The 21,561-nt window shown below is 46.5% G+C and overlaps 2 protein-coding genes and 2 non-coding genes across 7 annotated transcripts in view; 2 read left to right on the top strand and 2 right to left on the bottom strand.

The window, feature by feature from the left end:
* Positions 1 to 10,747, bottom strand: part of LOC106542756 (neutral alpha-glucosidase AB) — a 42,948-nt gene extending 32,201 nt beyond the window's left edge. For 2 of the 4 annotated variants that reach the window (XM_087705190.1, XM_087705192.1), the window contains exons 1-3: positions 4,274 to 5,281; positions 1,582 to 1,677; positions 1,314 to 1,422 (exon numbers count right to left, since the gene is read on the bottom strand). In XM_087705190.1, the coding sequence (XP_087561316.1) occupies positions 1,314 to 1,422; positions 1,582 to 1,677; positions 4,274 to 4,299 (231 nt within the window). In that variant the 5' untranslated portion in view covers positions 4,300 to 5,281. Of the gene's footprint in view, positions 1 to 1,313; positions 1,423 to 1,581; positions 1,678 to 4,273; positions 5,282 to 5,550; positions 8,991 to 10,591 lie in introns of those variants that run through there. The other 2 variants (XM_087705193.1, XM_087705191.1) reach the window with 2 other exon arrangements.
* A 1,238-nt stretch (positions 10,748 to 11,985) lies between these two features.
* Positions 11,986 to 15,433, bottom strand: CUNH11orf98 (chromosome unknown C11orf98 homolog). The gene is made up of 4 exons (XM_087705189.1): positions 15,381 to 15,433; positions 14,296 to 14,420; positions 13,867 to 13,964; positions 11,986 to 12,637 (listed from the first exon to the last, which is right to left on the bottom strand). Exons 1-4 carry the CDS (start codon positions 15,417 to 15,419, stop codon positions 12,519 to 12,521), a joined length of 381 nt encoding a protein of 126 aa, XP_087561315.1. The 5' UTR covers positions 15,420 to 15,433; the 3' UTR covers positions 11,986 to 12,518.
* A 957-nt stretch (positions 15,434 to 16,390) lies between these two features.
* On the top strand, positions 16,391 to 16,531 carry LOC148048702 (small nucleolar RNA SNORA57). Its single transcript, XR_015695706.1, has one exon. It is a non-coding gene; the product is annotated as a small nucleolar RNA SNORA57 (small nucleolar RNA).
* A 4,016-nt stretch (positions 16,532 to 20,547) lies between these two features.
* LOC148048701 (U2 spliceosomal RNA) lies at positions 20,548 to 20,738 on the top strand. Its single transcript, XR_015695744.1, has one exon. It is a non-coding gene; the product is annotated as a U2 spliceosomal RNA (small nuclear RNA).
* The last annotated feature ends 823 nt before the right edge of the window (positions 20,739 to 21,561 follow it).

Here is a 21,561-nt window from a genome sequence, read left to right as displayed (position 1 = left end):
GGTATGAGAACAAACCCCACTCCCTTCTAGCACTGATGATGTTATCTACCTGGGTCATGAAACGCAACTAACAAGCTCAGAGAGCACCAAGGACCCCCCAGTTGCCCTCTTCCTCCTCCTCCTTTTCCACCCCCCGCTCCCTCTCATCCTCCTCCTCCCTCTGCAAACCCTTCTCTTTATATCCTTGCAACTGTATACAAACAGAGAGCAAACCTCACTCCTCCTAAAACGGATCATGTTCCCTAGCTAGGTCATGAAGAAAACCATCCAAGTTCAGAGAGCACCAAAGACACTGCAATTCAACCCGGAACTACGAATATTATCCTCTATTGGTACAGTTTTAAAATTCCAAATCTACTTCTAATTATCTCATTTGAATGGTGTGAGAACAAACCCCACTGCCTTCTAGCACTGATGATGCTACCTAGTTGGGTCACGAAACATCTGCAAGAAAACCACCAAGCTCAGAGAGCACCAAGGACCCCACAATTCTCTTCCTTCTCCTCCTCTTCCTCCTCCTCTCTCCTCCTCCTCCTCCTCCTCCTCTCCACAATCCCCATTCCCTTCTAGCACTGATGATGCTACCTAGTTGGGTCACGAAACATCTGCAAGAAAACCACCAAGCTCAGAGAGCACCAAGGACCCCACAGTTGCTCTCTTCCTCCTCCTCCTCTTCCACCCCGCTCCCTCTCCTCCTCCTCCTGGGTACTTGAGAGACCGCCTACTGCCAATTACCTCCACTAGACCGATAAGATCGCATAGATTAGGCCTCCTCCGAATTCCATCAGCCAGCCAGTGTAGACTGGCAACTACCCGGAGGAGAGCCTTCTCGGTGGCTGCTCCGACCCTCTGGAACGAACTCCCCGTGGAGATCCGGACCCTCACCACCCTCCAGACCTTCCGCGCCGCACTTAAAATCTGGCTGTCCCGGCTGGCCTGGGGTTAAAGACTCTAACACCTACTCGAATTGTATGACTGTTGAGTTCTTAAATGATGTAGTGCTTTTATGTTGTAAATTGTTTGTCCTTCCCCCCCCCCCCCGCTTTGAACTGTGAGCTGCCCTGAGTCCCCCCAGGGAAAAGGGCGGCATACAAATAAAGTGAAACTAAACTAAACTCCTCCTCTGTCTGCAAACCCCCTTCCTTTCTCACACTGATGATGTTACCTAGATGGGTCAACAAACTCAGAGAGCACCAAGGAGCCCACAGGGACTGTTCTCAACTTTCTAACCCCTCAGTCTTTCCATCTAGTCAGAAAGAGAGCAAGTCTGACTCTCCCCAGCCCTTGTAGGAAGTCCGAGGGATTTAATTTACCTTGTTTGCTTCATTGATAAGCTGGATTTTCATAGATTCTTGGCTCAGCTGCAAGGAATCCAGTAGCGCCCTATAAGGGGAACTTCCAGCTTTGAGGCTTCTCTGACGCCTGGAGAGGGGAAACCACAGTTACTGGAGATTTCCTTGGCCTCCAAGCACTCAGTCCCCCAAGATAGCAGTCCCAGGGCCAATGCAGGCCAAATGCTATCATCCCTCGGGGAATAAGGGCTCCGTGTGTCTCCCATCTCTTCTCTTTCGCACAACTTACTTGCAAAAGGAACTCTGGTCGCAGGTCTTGAAGTTGCTTTTATCCACCGCCGATACCGCCGCCAGGAGAAGAGCCAACCACACGACCGTTGACATTCTAGGTGGAACACGGAGAAGGAGACATTTTCATCTGCACCTCTGTAACTGTCTGGTTTGGCTCTGCAACCAAACAAGGCAGACACAGACTTCAACGGAGGATTAGAATTGCAGAAAAAACAATGGCTGCCAACCTGCCTTCCGTTGAGGACCAGTATATTGCACGAGTCAAAAAGAGGGCTGTGAAAATATCTACAGACCCCTCACATCCTGGACATAAATTGTTTCAACTCCTACCCTCAAAACGACGCTATAGAGCACTGCACACCAGAACAACTAATCACAAGGACATTTTTTTCTAGAATGCCATCACTCTGCTAAACAAATAATTCCCACAACAGTCAAATTATCTACTAAGACTGTATTACTATTATTATTATTCTCTTCCTTCCTAGTACTTCTCTTTCCACTTATGACTATAACCATATTGCTTGTATCTTTAAATTTTATATTGCTTCATTTGTTTTCTAGTATAATTTGATTGCTTATGAGTAACCTATGACTAGCACTAAGTGTTGTATCTCATGATTCTTGATGAACGTATTCTATTTTATTTGTCTTTATGTACACTGAGAGCATCTGCACCAAAGGCAAATTCCTTGTGGGTCCAATCACACTTGGCCAATAAAGAATTCTCTTCTTCTCTTCCCCCTCCCAGAGGAAATAAAAGAGGAGCGAAAGGGGAGTGGAGTTTGCAGGAGACCATTAGTTCATTTAATTGGTTCGTGACCCTCCAAGACTCCTTGCCAAGTTTTGCAGATATCAGCCTGGCAGCTCTCCAAGCCAGATAAGGTCTGTGAGGGTAAATCCTCCCTTGAAAAACTTTGCTGGAGGTGAATGAGCAGAATTCACAGTCAATTAATATAAGGGTTTTTTGTAGGGACCAGGAGTTTTGCTTCATGCTCTTTCTTGGGAACCCTCGGTTAGAACAAAGATTACCTATAAACGTCCTAGCAACATTAAGGATTAAAACCAGCTTTCTAAGTCCAGGGTTTGTCTAACTTGAGCACTTTTAAGTTGTGTGAACTTCATCTCCCAGAATTCCCCTGCCAGGAATTCTGGGAGATGAAATTCACATCTTGAAGTTGTCAAGGTGGACAAACCATCTTCTTCTTGTCCAAACCAGAAGAAAACCAGCGTCATAAAACAAGGAGCAAAGGTCAGATTGATTCCCGGGGGCAAAGATCAATTCCAATCTCCACATATTTTGCAACTAAAAGATTTAAGAGAGAAAGGTGGAGAGGGAGAGGGGGGGGAGGGAGAGAAGCTTGGCTACCTTCAAGCTTGAAAAAAATATCCGATTTTAGAAGACTTTCCAAGAAAAGCTGCAAATATTCTCCCAAAAGTGATTCTCCAAAAGGCAATCTGGACTTTTCTTGGGTTTTTTTCCCCCCTTGTCCTTGAAAACATTTCGCTTCTCATTCTAGCAGCTTCTTCAGTTCTGAGACAAAAATCCCCCTTGAGGCAGAAAGAGAACCTCCATGGCAGGAAGCAGTCTACAGGTAGTCCTCGACTTATGACCGCAATTGAACCCCAAATTATTGTGGCTCAGTGAGACATTTGTCAAGGGAGTTGGGTTCCCCCCTTGTTACGACCATGCTTCCTACATTCACTTTGCCGGTCAGAAGGTCACAAAAGGGGAATCGCGTGACCTTGGGACACTACGACCGTCATAAATATGAGTCAGTCGCCAAGCATCTGAATGTTGATCATGTGAATGGTGCAACAGTCGTAAGTGTGGGGAACGGTCATAAGTCACATTTCTCAATGCCGTTGCAACTTCAAATGGTCGCTAAATGAGCTGTTATAAGTCGAGGACTACCTATATCAGTCGGAGGAAGGATGGAGGCTGCCTTCATATGGGTTCCTGAGGAAAGAGCATGCATCGCTTAGGCAAACCCTAAATGTTTGGGACGGCAGCTCTCCCATCATCCTTTCCCTGCTGGGGCTGATGGGTGCTGGAGTGAAGGACCTTTGGAAAGCACCCAGGGCTCTTCTAACCTTCTCGGAAGCTCTCCCAAAACAGGCTGAAGACCAAAGGAGGCCCACTGCAGGGCTCGTTCCCTCGCTGGCATGGCGGGGACTACAAGTCCCATCATCCCCTACAGAGGGGCAAACTGGGGAGGGGGAGTCGGTCGCAGGGTGGGCGGGGCGGATTCCAACGCCGCGGAAGGTAAACTCGGGGTGCACTTTGACCAAGAAGGGAGCCCCTCCCCCACGCCTCTTCCAAGGGAGGCCGCCCGGCTCAGGATGATGGGTGATGTAGTCCTCCGCTTGGCAAAGGTCGGTTCTGGTGCCCTGCAGGAGGGGAAGCCGTGGGATGGAAGGCGAGGAGGGCAAAGGGGGGGGGGTGGAACAGGGGTTCCTCAGAGGGGGGAACAGCCACATGGGTCCCAGAACACAAAGGGGAAACTGAGGCAGGGTGTAGGGGGGGGGGAATTAGGGGAGGGGGCGTCCCCAAGTTCAAAATAGAACGAAGCAGGAATAGAACAGAGGCTATTAAGGAAGGAAACCCGCTCGGGGGGGCGACCCCCACCCAGAAACACGTCGCCCCCCACCCCAAAGAAAAAAAACCCCGAGCGAGGCTCGCTTCTAACCTCCTGGGCGCCTCCGCCGCCGCCATCTTGGATTCTGCCGGAACCCGCCCCCCTTTCCGCCGAGGCTAAGCCCCTCCTCCCAGCACGCCGAGCTCCCATTGGCCTCCTCCGCCGGGCCCGCCCTCGCGATCCGCCAATCGTCAGAGACGACGACACGCGCTGTTCAGGATGGCGCTTCCCATGTTCGACGTTAGAGGGGGGGTGCCGGACGTCTACATTCTTTAGAAGAAATAGGGGGAGTTTGGGAAGAGCAGAGCGGCCCAAGGGCCTGCGGGGAGAGGGAAAGGCCACCCCTCCCATCATCCCCTGCTGGCTGAGGATGATGGGGTGGGTTGGCAGACCAGGTGCATGGAAACAGAAGGGTGGTGGTTTTTTTTGCAATGCCCATCTTTGGCTTGGTTTTTGTTCATATATTTTTTTATTATTATTAAAATTTTGCAGCACAATAAAAGTATTTTTTTTTCTAAAAAGAAATAAGAAAAAAGTTAGGAAATAAGCGGGGGAGACCACGAAATTCTGACTTCCTCTCTTCTATTGGGTCACCGGCATCTTATCTTTTTCCTTCTGTTTTTTTAACCTCTCTTTTTTTTAAAAAAAAATCTCCCAAATCTATAAATCATCAGTTTCATTTTTTTATACTCAAAGTCCATCGGCAGAGAAAGGGAATTAAATATTTTCCCACTGTTCCAATTAGGAAGGGAATGCAAAGAGCTGTGAGTTCCTGCTTTTATTGATTGATTGTGCTCGGAATCAACTGAAGGAAGAAGATGGGGAAATCAATATCCTTCCAGCTTCGCCTGTCACTCAATACCCAGCAGTGCTGATGTGGCTATATTTACCGACTGTCATAAACACTCTTGCGAAGGACTTCCTTGTTAAAAATGTCTTTGTTTGGGAGGTAGGGTTCATTGTGTGCATTAAAAGAGCCGAGAAGAGAATGAAGGCGAAGAGGAGGAGAAAAAGAGGAAAGACGGACAGGGGGTGGAAGTGGTGGTGGGGGGATGAGTGGAAGAGACGAGGAAGAGGAGGAAAGGAGGAGGAGGCTAGCAAAAAGGTAAGGAATAAAGAGAAGAGGAAAAAGGAAGGAAAGGAGAAGGAGGAGAAAAAGGAATAGAGGGGGAGGAGAAAGAAGGGGAGGAGAAGGAAGGAAGGGGAAAAGAGGAAAGGGGAGAAGGAAGAGGAAAAGGAAGAAAGGAGGAAGAAGGGGAGAAGGAAAAAAGGGAAAAGAGGAAGGAGGAAAAGGAATAGAGGAGGAGGAAGAAGGGGAGAAGGAAGGAAGGGAAAGAGGAAAGGGGAGGAGGAGAAAGAGAAGAAGAAGAAAGGAGGAAGAGGAAAAGGAATAGAGGAGAAAGAAGGGGAGAAGGAAAGAAGGGAAAAAGAAGAAGGAGGAAAAGGAATAGAGGAGGAAGAAGAAGGGAAGAAGGAAGGAAGGGGAAAAGAGGGGGGAAGAAGGAGGAAAAGAAGAAAGGAGAAGCAAAAGGAACAGAGGAGAAGAAAATGGGGAAGAGGAAGGAGAAAAAAGGAAGAAGGGAGGAGGAAGATGAGGAGGAGGAGGAGAAAAAGGAGGAGGAGGAAAAGGGAAGAGGAGAAAGAGGAAAAGGAGAGGCAAGGAAACGATGCGAATATCCACATATTTCCAACCTTCCCTTAGTCCTTCCTTAAATGCAAGTTGAAACCAATTAAAAAAAACGGGAATAGAGAGAGACCCCTGAATTAAATCTTCCTCCCCTTCCCAAAGACCCTCCCTCTGCTTGCCCATCGAAGCAAACTCGCGCCAAAGCCTCGCACGGGCTTCCCCCCAAATTCCAATCCACGAAAGACCCCCCCCCATCTTCCCCCCACCCCAAGCTCCCCCTAACCCACAGCACCCAAGGTCCTCTCCTCTCCTTAACCACCCCCCGAGAGCCCCTAAGGGTGGAACCGCCCCGAGAGCAGCCCCAGCCGGTCGATGTTCTTATGTACGACGCTGTGCAAGACGTAGAGGTATTTCCCCGCGTCGGTGTCTCGGGAAAAGTCCCGGAAGAAGAGGCCCGTGCTGGCGTCGAAGCTGAATTTTTGGGGCAGGGGGCTGTTGTCCCTCATGTAGTCCCAGACACTGAGAAGGAGCAGGTGGACCTCAAAAGGAGCCAGCTGGTCGAAGATCTCGTGCATGTTGCTCAGGACGGGGGGCAGGAGGTGGCCTTCCCCCATGCAGGCCACCAGCGCGCAGGAGGCCTGCAGGGGCCAGGGGAAGCTGGTGGTGTCGTTCTCCCGGCAGGCCTCCCAATGAGCCATGAGCGTGGCCATCAGACCCCGGAGCAAGACGGAGCAGTAACACAAGGCCGGCCTCCCGACGGCCACCAGCTTCAAGAGCTGGAAAAGCAAAGGGTTGTCGCGGAAGGAGCGCCCGATCCGGATGTCCCGTTCCACGGTGTTGCGGGTGTGCTCCTCGGGGGGCCACGCCAGCTCGCTGTTGGTCACATCCGGGCACACCGTCTCCACCAGCACCACCGCGACCGTCTTGGCCGCCTCGGGACTGATGGCGTTGCCCCGGGGCAGCTCGGAGGGTCCCGAGCGCCCAGCCCCGCAGCACCTCAGCAAGAGGCTCAAAAAAACCTGGACGTTATGGGAGATCTGTTCGGGTTCTTGCCGGTGCGACGCCTGGGGCGGTTTCAGGCCCCGGCCGATCACTCCCGCGTGGAACACAGACCAGACGCTGCCGGAGAAGTTCACGGCCACCATGAAGCGCCGGTTGATGTCCAGGAGGGACAGCTTGGTGGCCTCCAGCGTGACGTCGTTCCTGGCGGCAGGGGGCTCCACCGTGCCCCCGAAAAGCTCCGCGTTGCCCTGGTGCAGGGCGCCTTCCACCAGGTACTGCAAGATGGCCTTGCTGGCTGTGGGGGAAGCGCCACTCAGGCCGCAAAGGAGCCGGCTTGCGTAGCTGACGGCCGCCGGAGATTTCTCCCGCAAAACCGAGAAGAAGTGATGCACGGACGAACGGATGAGGAACAGCAGGTGGGCCGGCCGGATGGCCCTGGGCATGGGGCAGACGGAGAGGAGCAGGGCGGCGGCTTGGGCCACCTCTGGGTTGCTGTGCAGCAACAGCTGCCCGAAGTCGTAGACGTGGGAGGAGACGGCCTGGCCCAGCTGGCGGCCCATGGAGGCTGGGCTCTCTCCTTCCCACTGCAGGATCAAGGCCAGGTTGCGGAAGAGCTGCGCCATGTGCTGCTCCGAGAGAAAGCCTGCGTGGAGCTGGCGCACGGACTTCTTCACCAGGGCGGCCAGCAGATCGGTCATGCAGGAGCTGAGGACGGCGTAGAGTTGGGTGGCGAGGCTCAGCTCCTCCTGGCTCTTGGCCAGGGTCAGCAGGTAGAAGAGGGCCTCGCTGGCACAGCTGGGGGTGGAGTAAACCGAGAGGAGGACCAGCAGCTGGTGCAGCCAGAGAAACCGCTTCCTCTCCAGCTTCAGGGTCTCCGTGCAAAGCTCCTGCGTGTGGTTCTTCAGGTCATCCAAAAACGGCACCGGGCGAGGAGGGACCTCCGCCAAGCTGGCCGAGCCCCGGTTGTAAACCAGCTTCTGCAAGTTGAGCAGCAGCAGCTGGATCACCCGGTCGCAGGCTTCCCGCACGCTGTCGTGGACCGCCAGGCCCGGGGTAGTGATGACCGAGGCCGGCATGGCGGTGTTGACGAGGAACTGCAAAGTGCGGTAGGCTCCTCCCGACGTCTGGCAGATGAGGTGCACCACGATGCTGACCATGTTCTCCAGCTCGTCCCGAGGCAGCGCCGCAAAGTGCTGGTGCAGCTGGTTGAGGACGGCAGGCTTGAGCGACTCCACCAGCTCTGCGGAGATGGTGCTCAGCAAAGTGGGGGACATGACCGCCAGCTGCAGCAAGAAAGGGACGGTGGCCTTCTGCTGCTGGTCCCGGCTGGGCCCCAGGCTCCTGTGAAACATCCTCAGCAACTCCTGCTTGATGCTTTCCGAGTGGCGAGACGCCAAGTGGCCGAGGATGCCGACCACCGAGGCGATCTTCGGCACCCGCTTATCGGCTGCGGCGGAGCTGGGAAACAGGAGGAGATCGGACGACGCCGTCCCGTGCACACAGAAGTCCTTCAAGCCACAGGAGAGGACCCGGTTGATGATGGTGTTGGGGAAGGAGGAGCCGATGTGGGCCACCACCCAATCGAAGTGAGGCGAATGCTGGACGGACGTGTCCAGCAGCGCGTCGACGCAAGCATCCGGGCAGGTGTTAATCATGGAGGAGAGGCACTGGGTGTAAATCTCCATCAGAACGCGGGTGGCTTTACAAGACATCCACAACTGCAGCAATTCGTTCAGGCTGCTGGCGTGGGGTACGTCGTGCCGCCCGGCGTATTTGCTACTCAGCTGCCCCATCAGGTCGATGGACCAGGAGGAGACGAGGGCAGCCCAGGCTTTGGGGTTCAGGCGGACAAACTCCGATAAGACGGCTTGGATCTCCGACACCACGTCGTCCAGGTTGGGACCCTGGGAGCGGAGGCCCCCCATCCCGCCGTCGCCGGCCTCCAGTTCCAGAAGGTAGGTGCAGACGTATTCATCAAAGACACTCCGGAGGTGCTCCAGCACCGCGCTGCGAGCGGGAGGCAAGTTGCGCAGCAGTAAAATGGCACAACGAGCGTGTTCCTTGATGGTGAGCTTGTTCCCATGAATGGGGTCCACGCCACTGAGGAAAGCTTTGATCTCCTGGGCCAATTCTTGGGAACTGCAGGAGAAAGAAGAAAAGTCAACCCAGGTTTAGGGCACAGGTGATGTGGAAGATTCAAAGGCCTAAGATCATCCAGCTGGCTTCATCCCCTTTATACTCATTTTAAAAAACAACACACCATTTGCAATACAATAGCAGAGTTGGAAGGGACCTTGGAGGTCTTCTAGTCCAACCCCCTGCCTAGGCAGGAAACCCTATTCCATTTCAGATAAATGGCTATCCAACATCTTAAAGACTTCCAGTGTTGGGGCATTCACAACTTCTGGAGGCAACTCCTGTTTCACTGATTGTTTTATTGATCATCATCTCCATCCTCGTTTTTTTTAAAAAGTTCATGGATCATCACCCTGTCCTCATGTTTTTTTTTTAAATATTGATCATCTCCATCCTGATTTAAAAAAAATATATTTATGGATCATCATAACCTCATTTTTTTAAAAATAGCCTTTATTAATAGCCTTCGTCTTCATCCTCTTATTAATAGCCATCTTCATCCACTTAAAAAAAGATAACATTTGCGGATCATCGTATTCTTATTTTTAAAAAATAGCATTTGCTGATCATCATATCCTCATTTTAAAAAAAAGTAACATTTACCGATGGCCACATCCTCATTTTTAAAAATCACATTTACTGATCTTTATATCCTCATTTAAAAAAATAACATTTACTAATCATATCCTCATTTTTTTTTAAATGACATTTATATCATTTTTTAAAAGCATTTGCTAAACATCATCTTCACTCTCATTTGAAAGAAGCCTAACATTTGTTGATCATTTTAAAAAGCGAGTCTTTTTAGCAGCTAGAATTGTATTTGCACAATATTGGAAAAGTAAAGAGATTCCTACTGAAGAGGTGGGTGATTAGGAAAATACTAGAATGGTGCAGAAATGGATAGACTAACACTAGCAATTCAAGGAGAAGGAACAAACTGCTCATTATATGACATGGGAAGCTTTTTACCAACGGTTAGAGAATCAAAAAGGAAATTGGAAATAATTGGAAGAAGACAAGAAGCAGAAGATATATCAAGAGAGAGAGAAGAATAAAATGGCAACTGATAACAGGAGTAGGATGAGAATAAGCATGTTTAATGTTATTGTTGTATTTTTATTAGAAGAAATGTTATGAAAGGCAATGAAGATTTGCACAAGGTATCATTTTTTCAGTGTATTATAATTTGTGGAAGGATGTTGCACAGAAATATTTGCACCCAAACGACAAGCTGCTTACGGGGAGATGAAATGTTTATATTTTTAAAAAATTGAAAATAAATTTAAAAAACTTAAAATAAATAATAAGGCACCTTTTTTTAAAAAAAAACAGTATTTACTGCCCATGGACAGCACCATCCTCGTTTTAAAAAGTTAATTAATTAATTGCAAGCATTAATTGGCCATTTCTCCCCCTCCCTTCTCTGCCCCCCTTTGCCCCCCATTTGCAACTTTGCAAAGGCCAGGGATCACCATGGCAACCCTGAACAGTTGGGGGGGGGGAAACGATGCACCCACCCCCTTCGAAAGCCCCCCCCCCGGGGGGAGAATGATTTCCAAGCCTCCCTCCTCCTCTTCCTCCTCCCCCCCCCTCCCAACTACCTGAGCGACGGAGGCACAGCGGCCGGTTTGGGGCTGGGGGCCGACCCCGGAGGCCCCACCACCCCCGCCGGATCGCACAGAGCGGACATGCAGACACACCGGCCGAGACGCCTAGAAACGGCTAAAAAAAAACCCTTTTTTCCCCCTCTCCCCTTGTTTTCCTCTTTCGCGCCTGCGCGCGCTGGGCCCCGAGCATGGGGGAAGAATTAAAACGGCGCACCGAGGGCGACGCTTGAGAAGAGTCCCGATGGGCTCTTCCGACTCCGAAACGAACGTTCCGCACAGGTCGAAGCAGCTTCCTAGAGCTTATTGTTTAGAATAGAATAGAATAGAATAAGAGCAGAATAGGAGTAGAGGAGAATAGAATAAGAGCAGAATAGGAGAATAGAATAGGAGTAGAGGAGAATAGAATAAGAGCAGAATAGAATAGGAGTAGAGGAGCATAGAATAGAATGAGAGTAGAGAATAGAATAGAATAAGAGCAGAATAGAATAGAATAGAATAGAATGGAATTCTTTATTGGCCAAGTGTGATTGGACACACAAGGAATTTCTCTTTGTTTCAGCTTCAGTGAAATGTAACAGTTGAAACCATTACTATTATTATACAGAATCAGCCCAACTTCATATTCATAACTGCATATTCAAAACATATTCAACTGTTCTGCTTGGATGTTAGACAGCTTCAGTTCAATTTAACAATTATTAAGATAACCCTGTCTTTTTTTTTTACTCTGAGCACTGGCACACATTAAAAATGAAATTCTGTACCAGTTCGCACCTATTCGGTAGAATCGGGTTCGTCAAATCTACGGAACCGGTTAGAAGAGGTTCCACCAGTGGACCCGGAAAGCAGGCCACACCTACAGAAGAGGTTCCAAATTTTTTTGAAACCCACTGGTCCTTGGATAGGATTATTCTACATTATCATGCTCCTATTTATAAAACTCAGTGCCTCTGTGAAAGTTAAGGATGACTACTGCGTTTGTGGTGCAATCAGAACATTGCGTGTGTTGAAGTTGTTTTAACGCAAACCAAAGATGCCTTTTAAAAAACAAGTTTACATCATATTCTTATGCATGCCAGTGCTGTGTGTGAGGGAATTTAAGGTGGTTCTGACAAGTGTCGTCGGCATCTTCATATCCGGTCACAGTGTGGTCAATTTGTGCATTCAAGCTGTTCTGACTCCAGGCAAGACCAGTCAATATGGTTTTCTGCACATAACTGGCTCCCATGTCATAGTTTTAACTGTGTTTAGATGATAGCCACTGTCAAATGCACTATGCCTTAACACAATGTACCAACTAGCCATATTCTTTTCCTTCCTCCTCACAACACAAAAATAAAATAGTAACGCAAGAAACAGGTTTTTTTTGACAGTTTATTATATGGATCAGAACACAATTTGAACACGTGAAAGCAGAAATGTCTCAACTGAAATTGGTTGCCAACGCTGAAAAAAAGTTGGTGTTTCACATATATGCAGATTAACTATATACATGAACAGTTCCAGGTATTTGTGCCATAATCTGGCACGGCCACTGAGGTTCTTAAAACTACCACCCACATCTTACATGTAAAGCTTCTGTCTTATCAAACACCCCTTTTAACTTCAGACTAGCTTTAAACTTTAAACAATTTCGTAACTCCTCAAATTCAGGAATTGGGAGCTGCTCGCAAAAAGGAAAAGGGACCAGTCTCACCGTCTCAAAGCGTGGTCCGATGGGTTTTAAATTCCTTGTTAAAAGCAAACAAACTTTATGGAGCTAAACTAGTTCAAAAGCTGATTTTTCTAGTTTTTGGTTACCTGTCTTTTTTCCTCCTATCCCCCTCCCCCCTCCCCAGCCCTACCCCGACTAGAAATCCTGTCCCTAGTAGGCTGAGAAAGAGAAAAGAAACTGGTTTTCAAGATTTCAGAAGCCAGAGGTTCAGCTTTCCAATCCTGGTGTCACGTCAGCTGCCACCATCTCAACATCTGGACAGTCTTTTGGAGTTACCTCCTCCTTTTTCTTCTTCCTTTTTCCACCCCGGGCTGGAGAAACATCAACTGTACAAAAAGGAAAGATGGAAACAGTGAAAAGTCAGCACGTTCTTCAAGACACAAAGCTACCCTCTTCTGCATTTTCTCTGATCCAATTTCCAGCGAGTGGTTGAAGTACAAACAACCCTCGATTTACAATCCAAATTGTGAATTTTGGTCAGCAAGTGACATGGTCCTTAAGCGAGTCATACAGCCATAAAGAAAAATCCAAATTCCCCTGTAGACTGTGCCAGAGGTCGAATCACAATGACTGCAAGCATCGTAAATTTGAGATGACTATCAAGCATGTAAACTGCAATCAGGTGGCCACGGAGCTGTTGTGACAGTTGTTAACTTTTAGGACCAGTCGTAAGTCACTTTATTCAGCACGGTCATAACTTTGAACCCTAATTAAACAAGTAGTCATAAGTCGAGGACGATCTGAAGTTTTCATTGATTGGAAATGTTAGGATGGATGACTTTAGAAGATCTTTCCAATCTTACAATTCTAAATGATCCAAGAAGGATGGAATAACTGGGAGACAAAACGGAAATTGTATTCTACAATAAAACCCTGCTTTTTAATAAACCAGCTAAGAAGATGGATACGTTTAGGTGAGGGTTGTAAATCCAGCCCTGTATTTGATGAGGGGTGAATCGTGGTTTTCCTTGGAGTATACCTTACGATTAAGTAAAATAAACCCGAGGTAGATTCTAAGAAAACACATTTTTATTGTAAAATAAATAACAAACTTACTGGCTAATAACTACATTCTGGTAAAGTTTCTAGCCTACCTCCTCATGGCAGGAAAACAGAAAGAGAAGGAGAAAGGGACATGCGTAGTGGGCTTACAGAGAAGAATCAGCCGACTGTATGTCTTAGAATATAAGCACAGGTAGCAAAACAAAAAAACATCATGACAGTTTAGAATTTGTTCTTAGCCACCCCATGTTTTCCTTGTGTGTTTATTCTTCCTTACTTCTCTGTTGTTTTATTATCCAATTCTCCTCAATCTACGTAGCCCTTTATAAACTCCAGAATCAAAGAGATTTATTTTTATTCCTGCATCTCACACTACTCTACTATCACAAGAAAAAAAGGAAGTATAACAAAATCAAAGAATCTTCTGAATTGCTTTAAAGGCAACCATTAAGCGTTGATCACAAGAGAGAAGAACAGAACATTTCTATCTTCCATCTTCTATGAACGATGCAAGGCCACATTCTTTTCCCCAACTAGAGAGAAGAAAATTTACCCTGCATTTCTGCTTTTGCCTTAGTGGCGTGACGAATTTGTTTCAGCAGTTTCCTCTTCTTCTTTCCCGAGAGAGTAATATTTGCCCGTGAACTAGATCTGGAAGAGAAGAAGGTAATTACAAATAGAGAAGAAATATTTTGAGGTCAATTCGGGAATTTAGAAAAAAAAATGTTCTTCTAAATCACTGCTTCTCAGCCTCACCAACTTTAATGTGGGTAGACTTCGATTCCCAGAATTCCCCAACCAGCATATTTTGAGGGATGGACTTCAACTCCCAGAATCCCCCAGGCAGCAGCCTTTAAGATGGGTGGACTTCAACTCCCAGGATTCCCCAGGTCACTTGAGAGTTTTGTATTACAGCATTTAATTGGCTTGCACATTTTTCCTCCCCAGAAATAAACAACCAACCAAAGCGAACACGACTCACGATCGCTTTTTCAGGTGATGCACGGTGATAAGATCTTCATCCACCACAGCTCCCACAATCCGGTGTTTCTTTCTCTTCTCCTTGCTCAGGACACGGCGCCGTTTGAAGAGTTTTTTCCGCAGCTCCTGACACAAGAGAACAAGAAGCCTTTACAAGGAGCCACCGCCATAAAAATAAAATAAACCGCAGAAAAATGGCAGTTGGGCACATCAAACATGCCTTTATCCCAAGCGTGTTTAACCTCCACTAGAAGTTAGTGGGTCAGAGGCATCAGTAACTGAGTTTAAACACGCTTGGGGTAAACATCTAGAGATTAGATAGATGGGTGGACAGACAGATGATAGACAGAGACACAGAAGATATACATAGTTGTAAGATAGATGACAGATGATAAATATAGATAGATAGACAGACAGACAGATGATAGACAGAGACACAGAAGATATATATAGATGTAAGATAGAGATAATGATAGGATGATAGATAGATAGATAGATAGATAGATAGATAGATAGATAGATAGATAGATAGATAGATAGATGGGGGGAGGAAGGAAGGTATGATGGAGAAAGAGAGAGAGCAGGAAACATTGATATAGATAGATAGATAGATAGATAGATAGATAGATAGATAGATAGATAGATAGATATAAAGATGGGGGAGGAAGGAAGGTATGATGGAGAAAGAGAGCAGGAAAAATTGATTAGATAGATAGATAGATAGATAGATAGATAGATAGATAGATAGATAGATAGATAGATAGATAGATAGATAGATAGATAGATAGATAGAGGGGTTGGGAGGAAGGTATGATAGATGATAGATGGATGGATGGAAGGAGATAGCAATTGAGAGAGAGATAAAGGAAAACAGAAAGAAGAAAGGAAGGAACAGAGGAATTCAGATAGAGAACGAAGGAAGGAAAGAAGAAAAGAACAGATAGAAATTAAAATAGATAATAAACTCTTTAATTTTTTTAAGAAGTAAAAAATACCCTTTAATTAAATAAATGAATAAATAATACCCCTAACCCAAGGCCCATAAGAAATAATCATTTTAAAAAATATTAAATATGTTAGAATTACCGTCCGCGGCCGGTTAATCTTCCCGGAAGGAGCCACCATGCTGAAAACCACGTGGCCCCTTAGGTTTTAATTTCCGGGTAGACGCCGCGGATCACGTGACACAGACGCACGCCACATCCTGATTGGTCCAAACAAAGCGGCCAATCAGAATGGGCATGGGGGAGGGCTCTGTCTCGGAGTATTTATGAATGGACCACGTGGCGACCTGCCTTTCTTTTGGAAATGGTTGCTGCCTGCAGAGAGGAAGGAAAGCGAGGTAGGTCTCTTTTCTTTCCAAAGGGATCGAGTGGATCCCTAGCCCGTGCTTCTCTTTGGATTCAAGACAAGAGCTCGATTTTACCCTGCTCTGGAGAGAGCTGGTCTTTTTCCCGGTTTTATTAATTAATAGTCTTTCTCTCTTTTTCTCCCTTTCTTCCTTCCTGTCTTTTCCTTCTATCTTTTATCTTTCTCTTCCTTCCATTTTTTTCCTTTCTTTCCCTTTCTCCTCTTCTTTTCCTCGCTTTCTGTCACTTTCTTTTCTTTCCCTTTTCTTTCATTCTTTTTTTCTTTCTTCACCTTCCTTCCTTTCATTCTCTTTCCTTTTTTTTCCTGTCCCTTCATTCTTTCCCTCCCTTTCATTCTTCCTCTTCCTTCCTTTGTCTCTTTCCCTTCTTCCTGATAAATCAAGCCCTCCCTTTCTTGGGAGGATCTTATATTCTCTTTTCTTTCTCTCTTTTTCCCTTTTCTCCTTTTTTCATCTTTCTGAAAAATCAAAGCTTCCCTTTCTTCGCAAGGTGTTATATTCCCTTTTCTTTCTTTCTCTTTTTTCCCTTTTCTCTTTTTTTTCTTTCTTCCTAAAAAAATCAAAGCCTCCTTTTCTTGGCAGGATGTTACATTCTCTTTCTTTCTTTTCTCCTTTTCCCATCTTTCTGAAAAATCAAAGCCGCCTTTTCTCCTTCGCAAGATGTTATATTCCCTTTTCTCTCTTTTTCCCTTTTCTCTTTTTTTCCTTCTTCCTAAAAATATCAAAGCCTCCTTTTTCTTGGCAGTATCGGGTTTTCCTGTACCCGTTTCTGTAATGTGCGGAGGTAAAGAAATCCTACCCAATGTCATGTCTTCGGTGCCAGCAGTTTTCCCATCCGCTGGTTCTATCCTCAAGCACTGGGACATGGCTGATTCCCCCTTAACGTACAGGTAGTCCTCGGCATATGACCACATTTCTGTTGCTAAACAAGACAGTTGTGTGCTTCGTCTCATTTTACGACCTGCTGTTGCTAAGGGAATCAGTTAAGCTCGTGACACATCTGTAAAATGAATTTGGCTCCCTCGTTGACTTGTCAGCCGGTCACAAAGGGGGGATCCGTAACCCCAGGACACTGCCGCCGTCATAAACATGAGTCAGACGCCAAGAGTCTGAATTTTCATCCCTTCCTCATGGGGATGCTGCCAGTGAACCTGTTTCTCTACTGTTCACGGAACCCTGCCACCGTCATAAAATTGAGTCAATGGGCAGGAGTCTGAATTTTTATTTATTTATTTATTTATTTAAAATGTGCAATTCAATTTGAATGAAGTATATGTAATGATTGTGGAAGAAACTGCACGAAATGTATTTGAAACCAATCGACACGCTTTCTATAAGATGTAACCAAGGATGATTCTTTTGTGTGTGTTTTTGTTTAATTAAAACAAAACTTTTCAAAAAAAAGGGAGTCTGAATTTTGATGCTGCAACAGTCATAAGTGAAAAAATGGTCAAAAGTCCCTTTTTTTCCCCAATGCTGTTGCAGCCTTGGTCACTAAAAGAAACATTTGTAAGCCAAAGACTATAAGGCAAATTTTATCCATCCCTTCTAAGTTTATTTATTAAATTTCTACACCACTTGTCTTCCCCTAAGGGACTCTGATTTAGAGCAACATAATAAAACATTCCTGGCTGACAAACAGAAGGATGGATTAAGGCAGTGGTGGGATTCAGCCGGTTCGCACCTATTCGGGAGAACCGGTTGGTAACTTTCTAAGCAGTTCGGAGAACCGGTTGTTGGAAGAAATCTTGTTTTTTTCCCACTTTACAGGGCTAATCCTGTAAGGAAGGCAGGAAGGAAACTTTCTGGTGTTGTTTCTAGCTTAATATTTATTGCCCTGCTTACAGAAACTGCCTCTCCGGTTAACCCTTATTACCATTGTAACAACTAAGGCGAAGTGCCCATCGACCTGAGTGACATTGACTTGGCCACGCCCACATGACCACCGAGCCCCGCCTACCCAGCTGGTCATTAGGGTAGAGAACTGGTTGGTAAATTATTTGAATCCCACCACTGGATTAAGGAAAAGGTTAAACGCCGAGTGAAAACCTGCAAGTAAAAATTTTTATTTGGATAATCGATGGACGTATGTTTGGGGAAATGACTTCATTTATGCGACTCGGTTACAAAGGGGTGAGATATTTGGGGGGGTAGAAAATGTGGCTTCTTGGTCTGAGCACATTGTGTTAGGATGTCGCTATTTTGCTAATTTAATTCTCTTTTCTTTTGGCAAAGGTTTGGACAAGATTGAGGTGTAACCAAGAACAATGAAGATCGGCAAACAAAATGGAAAGGAAACCCACAAGTGACTTCCAAAGACTGTCGGAAAAATAAATCTGCAGTGTATTAATTTGATGTATTTATTTCCCTGTCCCTAGATGTACTTTTTGAGTTATTCAAAGCTGTTGCCAATAATTACATTTTTTAAAAACAAATGTGATGATGTCCTTTTTTAAAAAAATCAGTAAATCTCAAAGCTGGCATCCTACACCACTTAGATTTGGCACCTACTAATAATGATTGATTATTAAGGGATGTTGTGGCTCAGTGACTTAAGACACTGAGCTTGTTGATCAGAAAGGTCGGCGGTTCGAATCCCTAGCACTACGTAACGGAGTGAGCTCCCGTTCCTTGTCCCAGCTTCTGCCAACCTAGCAGTTCGAAAGCACATAAAAATGCAAGTAGAAAAATAGGAACCACCTTTGGTGGGAAGGGAACAGCGTTCTGTGTGGCTTCGGTGTTAAGTCATGCTGGCCACATGACCACGGAGACGTCTTCGGACAGCGCTGGCTCTTCGGCTTTGAAACTGAGATAAGCAGCACCCCCTAGAGTCGGGAACGACTAACACATATGTGCGAGGGGAACCTTCACCTAATAATTGAATATAGTTTGAGAATCGAACTTTCTTCAGTGTATACCCCTGATTAAGGCCCAATTTAATCTAATTAATTTAAAATTTGTAAATTGACACATTTTTATTGTCTTGAGTTTTCTTTTATGTAGATGGCTTTCTGTTTCATTTCTGTATAATAAAGTAAATTTTAAAAGCTCAGGTTTCCGCTGAATTCATTAAAACACATTCAAGGTACTGTTTCAATGACTGCGTTTCCATGACACAAAACATTAAAGATTGTAGCAAGTAAATAAGCACCTTGATGCCTTAACAGAAGGGGTATTTGGTTGATTCATAGACAAACCACTAATTCTGATTTATGGTTTCTTGAACACAACAACCATCTTGGAGAATAAAGCAAGAAGCTTTTGTTTAATACTCAATGGATACTATATTGACCCCATTTATCGACCCCAATAATCCCTTGCAGAGTGGGCAACAATGGAGCTAGCTATGTATTTACTGGCCGGATGCCGTACCTGTTGCCAAGGAGGAGTTTTGTTCAGCAGATATATTCTCATTGTGCCGAGAGAAATATCTGCATCTTCACAGGATTGAACCCACAGCTTCCTGATTGTTAGGCCACGACTCCACTCAATGGATACTATAATTAGAGAAAATGTATTTATTTATTTGTCTCCTGCTTTTATTTTTACAAATAACTTGAGGTGGTAAACACATCAAACACACCTTCCTATTATCCCCACAACAACCTTGTGAGGCGGACTGAACTGAGGAATGGCTCCCAAGTCACCCAGCCAGCCTTCACGGCTAAGGCAGGACTAGAACTCACCACCTCCCGCTTTCTAGTTTTGATAACCTGAATCACATGACTAAACTGACTTGAGACCCAGCACAGAGAGTCCTCGAGTTACGACGACAATGGAGCCCAAGGGTTGGAACCTTGGAATGGATGGCAAATTAACCCAGTGTATTTCCTAGGACCCATCTTCCTGCTTGTCTTTTCCTCCTTTCTCTTCCTTCCCCTCCCTCCCTTCTCCTTCCTTCCCTCCCTTTTTTCTTCCCTTCCTGCTCATCTTTCCTTCTCACCTTTTCTCCCCCTCCATCTCTCCCTCCTTTTTTCTTCCTCCCCTCCCTTCCTCTCTCTTTCCTTCTGATCTTTCCTTCCTCTCCCTCTTTCCTCCCTCCTTCCCTTTCCTTCCTTTCCTCCCTCTTTCCTTTTTTCCTTCCTCTTCCTCCCTCTTTCCTTTTTTCCTTCCTCTTCCTCCCTCTTTCCTACTCATCTTTTGTTCCTCTTCCTCCCTCCCTTTTCTTCCTTTTTCTTCCTTCCCTCCCTCTTTCCTTCGTTCCTCTTCCTCCCTCCCTATTTTTACTTTCTTTTTTCTTTTCTTCCTTTCTGTTTTTAAATCTCTTTCCTCTTTCGCATTCTCCCTTTTTCTTCTTACTCCTTCCTCCCCAAATACATCCTGCCGCAACTCCCCCACTTCCGTAATTCAAGACCCCACTGAGCCAGGAAGGTGGCATGGATGTTGGGGACTGAAGTGCCCATATGATGCCCAAACGCAGCTGCCGAGGGAGGGGAGCGGGGAGAGGACATCTGGGCCCACCATGCTGGGTTGGTGGGTCTCCTCTAGGAGAAGCCGCAGCAGAGCCCCCGCCCCCACACCCTCCAGCCCATCTCTGCCCGCCAGGCGCCTTTTGCAGGTGGAGGGGGGTGCTAGAGCCCCCCCTAGGCCAGCTGAGGAATGACAGGGGAGGAGAGTGAAGGAGAGGCTGACTCACTCTATGCAAATGTTCCACCAATGGCCACCCAGACAGCCAGATGGCATGCTGGGAAATGCACAGAGGGGTGAGAGAACCCCCCCTTTTCACCCCCAAATCCCCCCACGGAAGATGCTGTTGCAGTCCAGCCGAAGCCAAGCCCTGGGCCAAATTGATCCCTTGGGATCTCTTTGCAACCCAGTCGTGCTCCCCGAAACCTGGAGGATCCTCCGCACGGGAGTCTCGGGCCTCATCCGCCAGGCTCCAGTATCGCTTCTCGGCCTTTTGGCTAAGATCAAGTGTAGTATCTGTTCTTATCAGTTTAATATCTGATATGTCCTCTATTTGAGGACTACATATTAAATGGATTTTTGGAACTGGGAGATGGAATAGGGGCTTGCTCCGTCCACTCCAAGCATCGGCCTGGTATTGCAGTACCTCCAGGAACGGTGCACCTCCCCCTGGGAGGAATCTCACTGGTTCAAAAAACAGATCTGGTTGGAAACCTTGTGGGGAGATCCACTGGGAGGTCCTTTGCTCAGGGATCTGGCTGCAGCCTCTGCCTCTCACCATCTGCACCCATGTTAGATGGGCAGGTGGATGAATGGTGAGCTACTGGCTGGGATGATGGGGGGGTTAGGCTACCTCTGTGTAATAGATCATACAAGGATCCGGTTTCAGGGTAGGAAGGAGAGCTAAGTTGGGGAGTGGGTTAAAAAGTCTTTCAAGAGCTCATAAAAGGATCCAGTCTTAGGCCAGGAAGGGGGGCTAAATTGGGGAGTGGGTTAAAAAGGGTTTTAACTGCAAGAAATCCTAAAAGGATCCAGTTTAGGGGTAGGAAAGGGGGCTAAATTGGGGAGTGGGTTAAAAAAGGGTTATAGTGCAATAAATCATAAAAGGATCCAGTTTAGGGGTAGGAAGGGGGGCTGAATTGGGGAGTGGGTTAAAAAAGGCTTATAGTGCAATGAATCCTAAAAGGATCCAGTTTAGGGGTAGGAAAGGGCGCTAAATTGGGGAGTGGGTTAAAAAAAGGTTATAATGCAATAAATCATAAAAGGATCCAGTTTAGGGGTAGGAAAGGGCGCTAAATTGGGGAGTGGGTTAAAAAAAGGTTATAATGCAATAAATCATAAAAGGATCCGGTTTAGGGGTAGGAAAGGGGGCTAAATTGGGGTGGGTGGGTTAAAATGCCAAATATAAAGAGGATCCAGTCTTAAGCCAGGAAAGGGGGGGGTCTCAATTGAGCAGTGGCTTAAAGAGGTTTTCAATATGTAAGAAATCAC

Source organism: Thamnophis sirtalis, unplaced genomic scaffold, assembly GCF_051295495.1.
Source record: "Thamnophis sirtalis isolate CommonGarterSnake01/CBP01778 unplaced genomic scaffold, rThaSir2_p1.2 scaffold_2, whole genome shotgun sequence".
In the NCBI taxonomy this organism is placed as follows: domain Eukaryota; kingdom Metazoa; phylum Chordata; class Lepidosauria; order Squamata; family Natricidae; genus Thamnophis; species Thamnophis sirtalis.
Note: the sequence above shows the minus strand (reverse complement) of the source record. Positions and strands in the feature narration are given on the sequence as shown.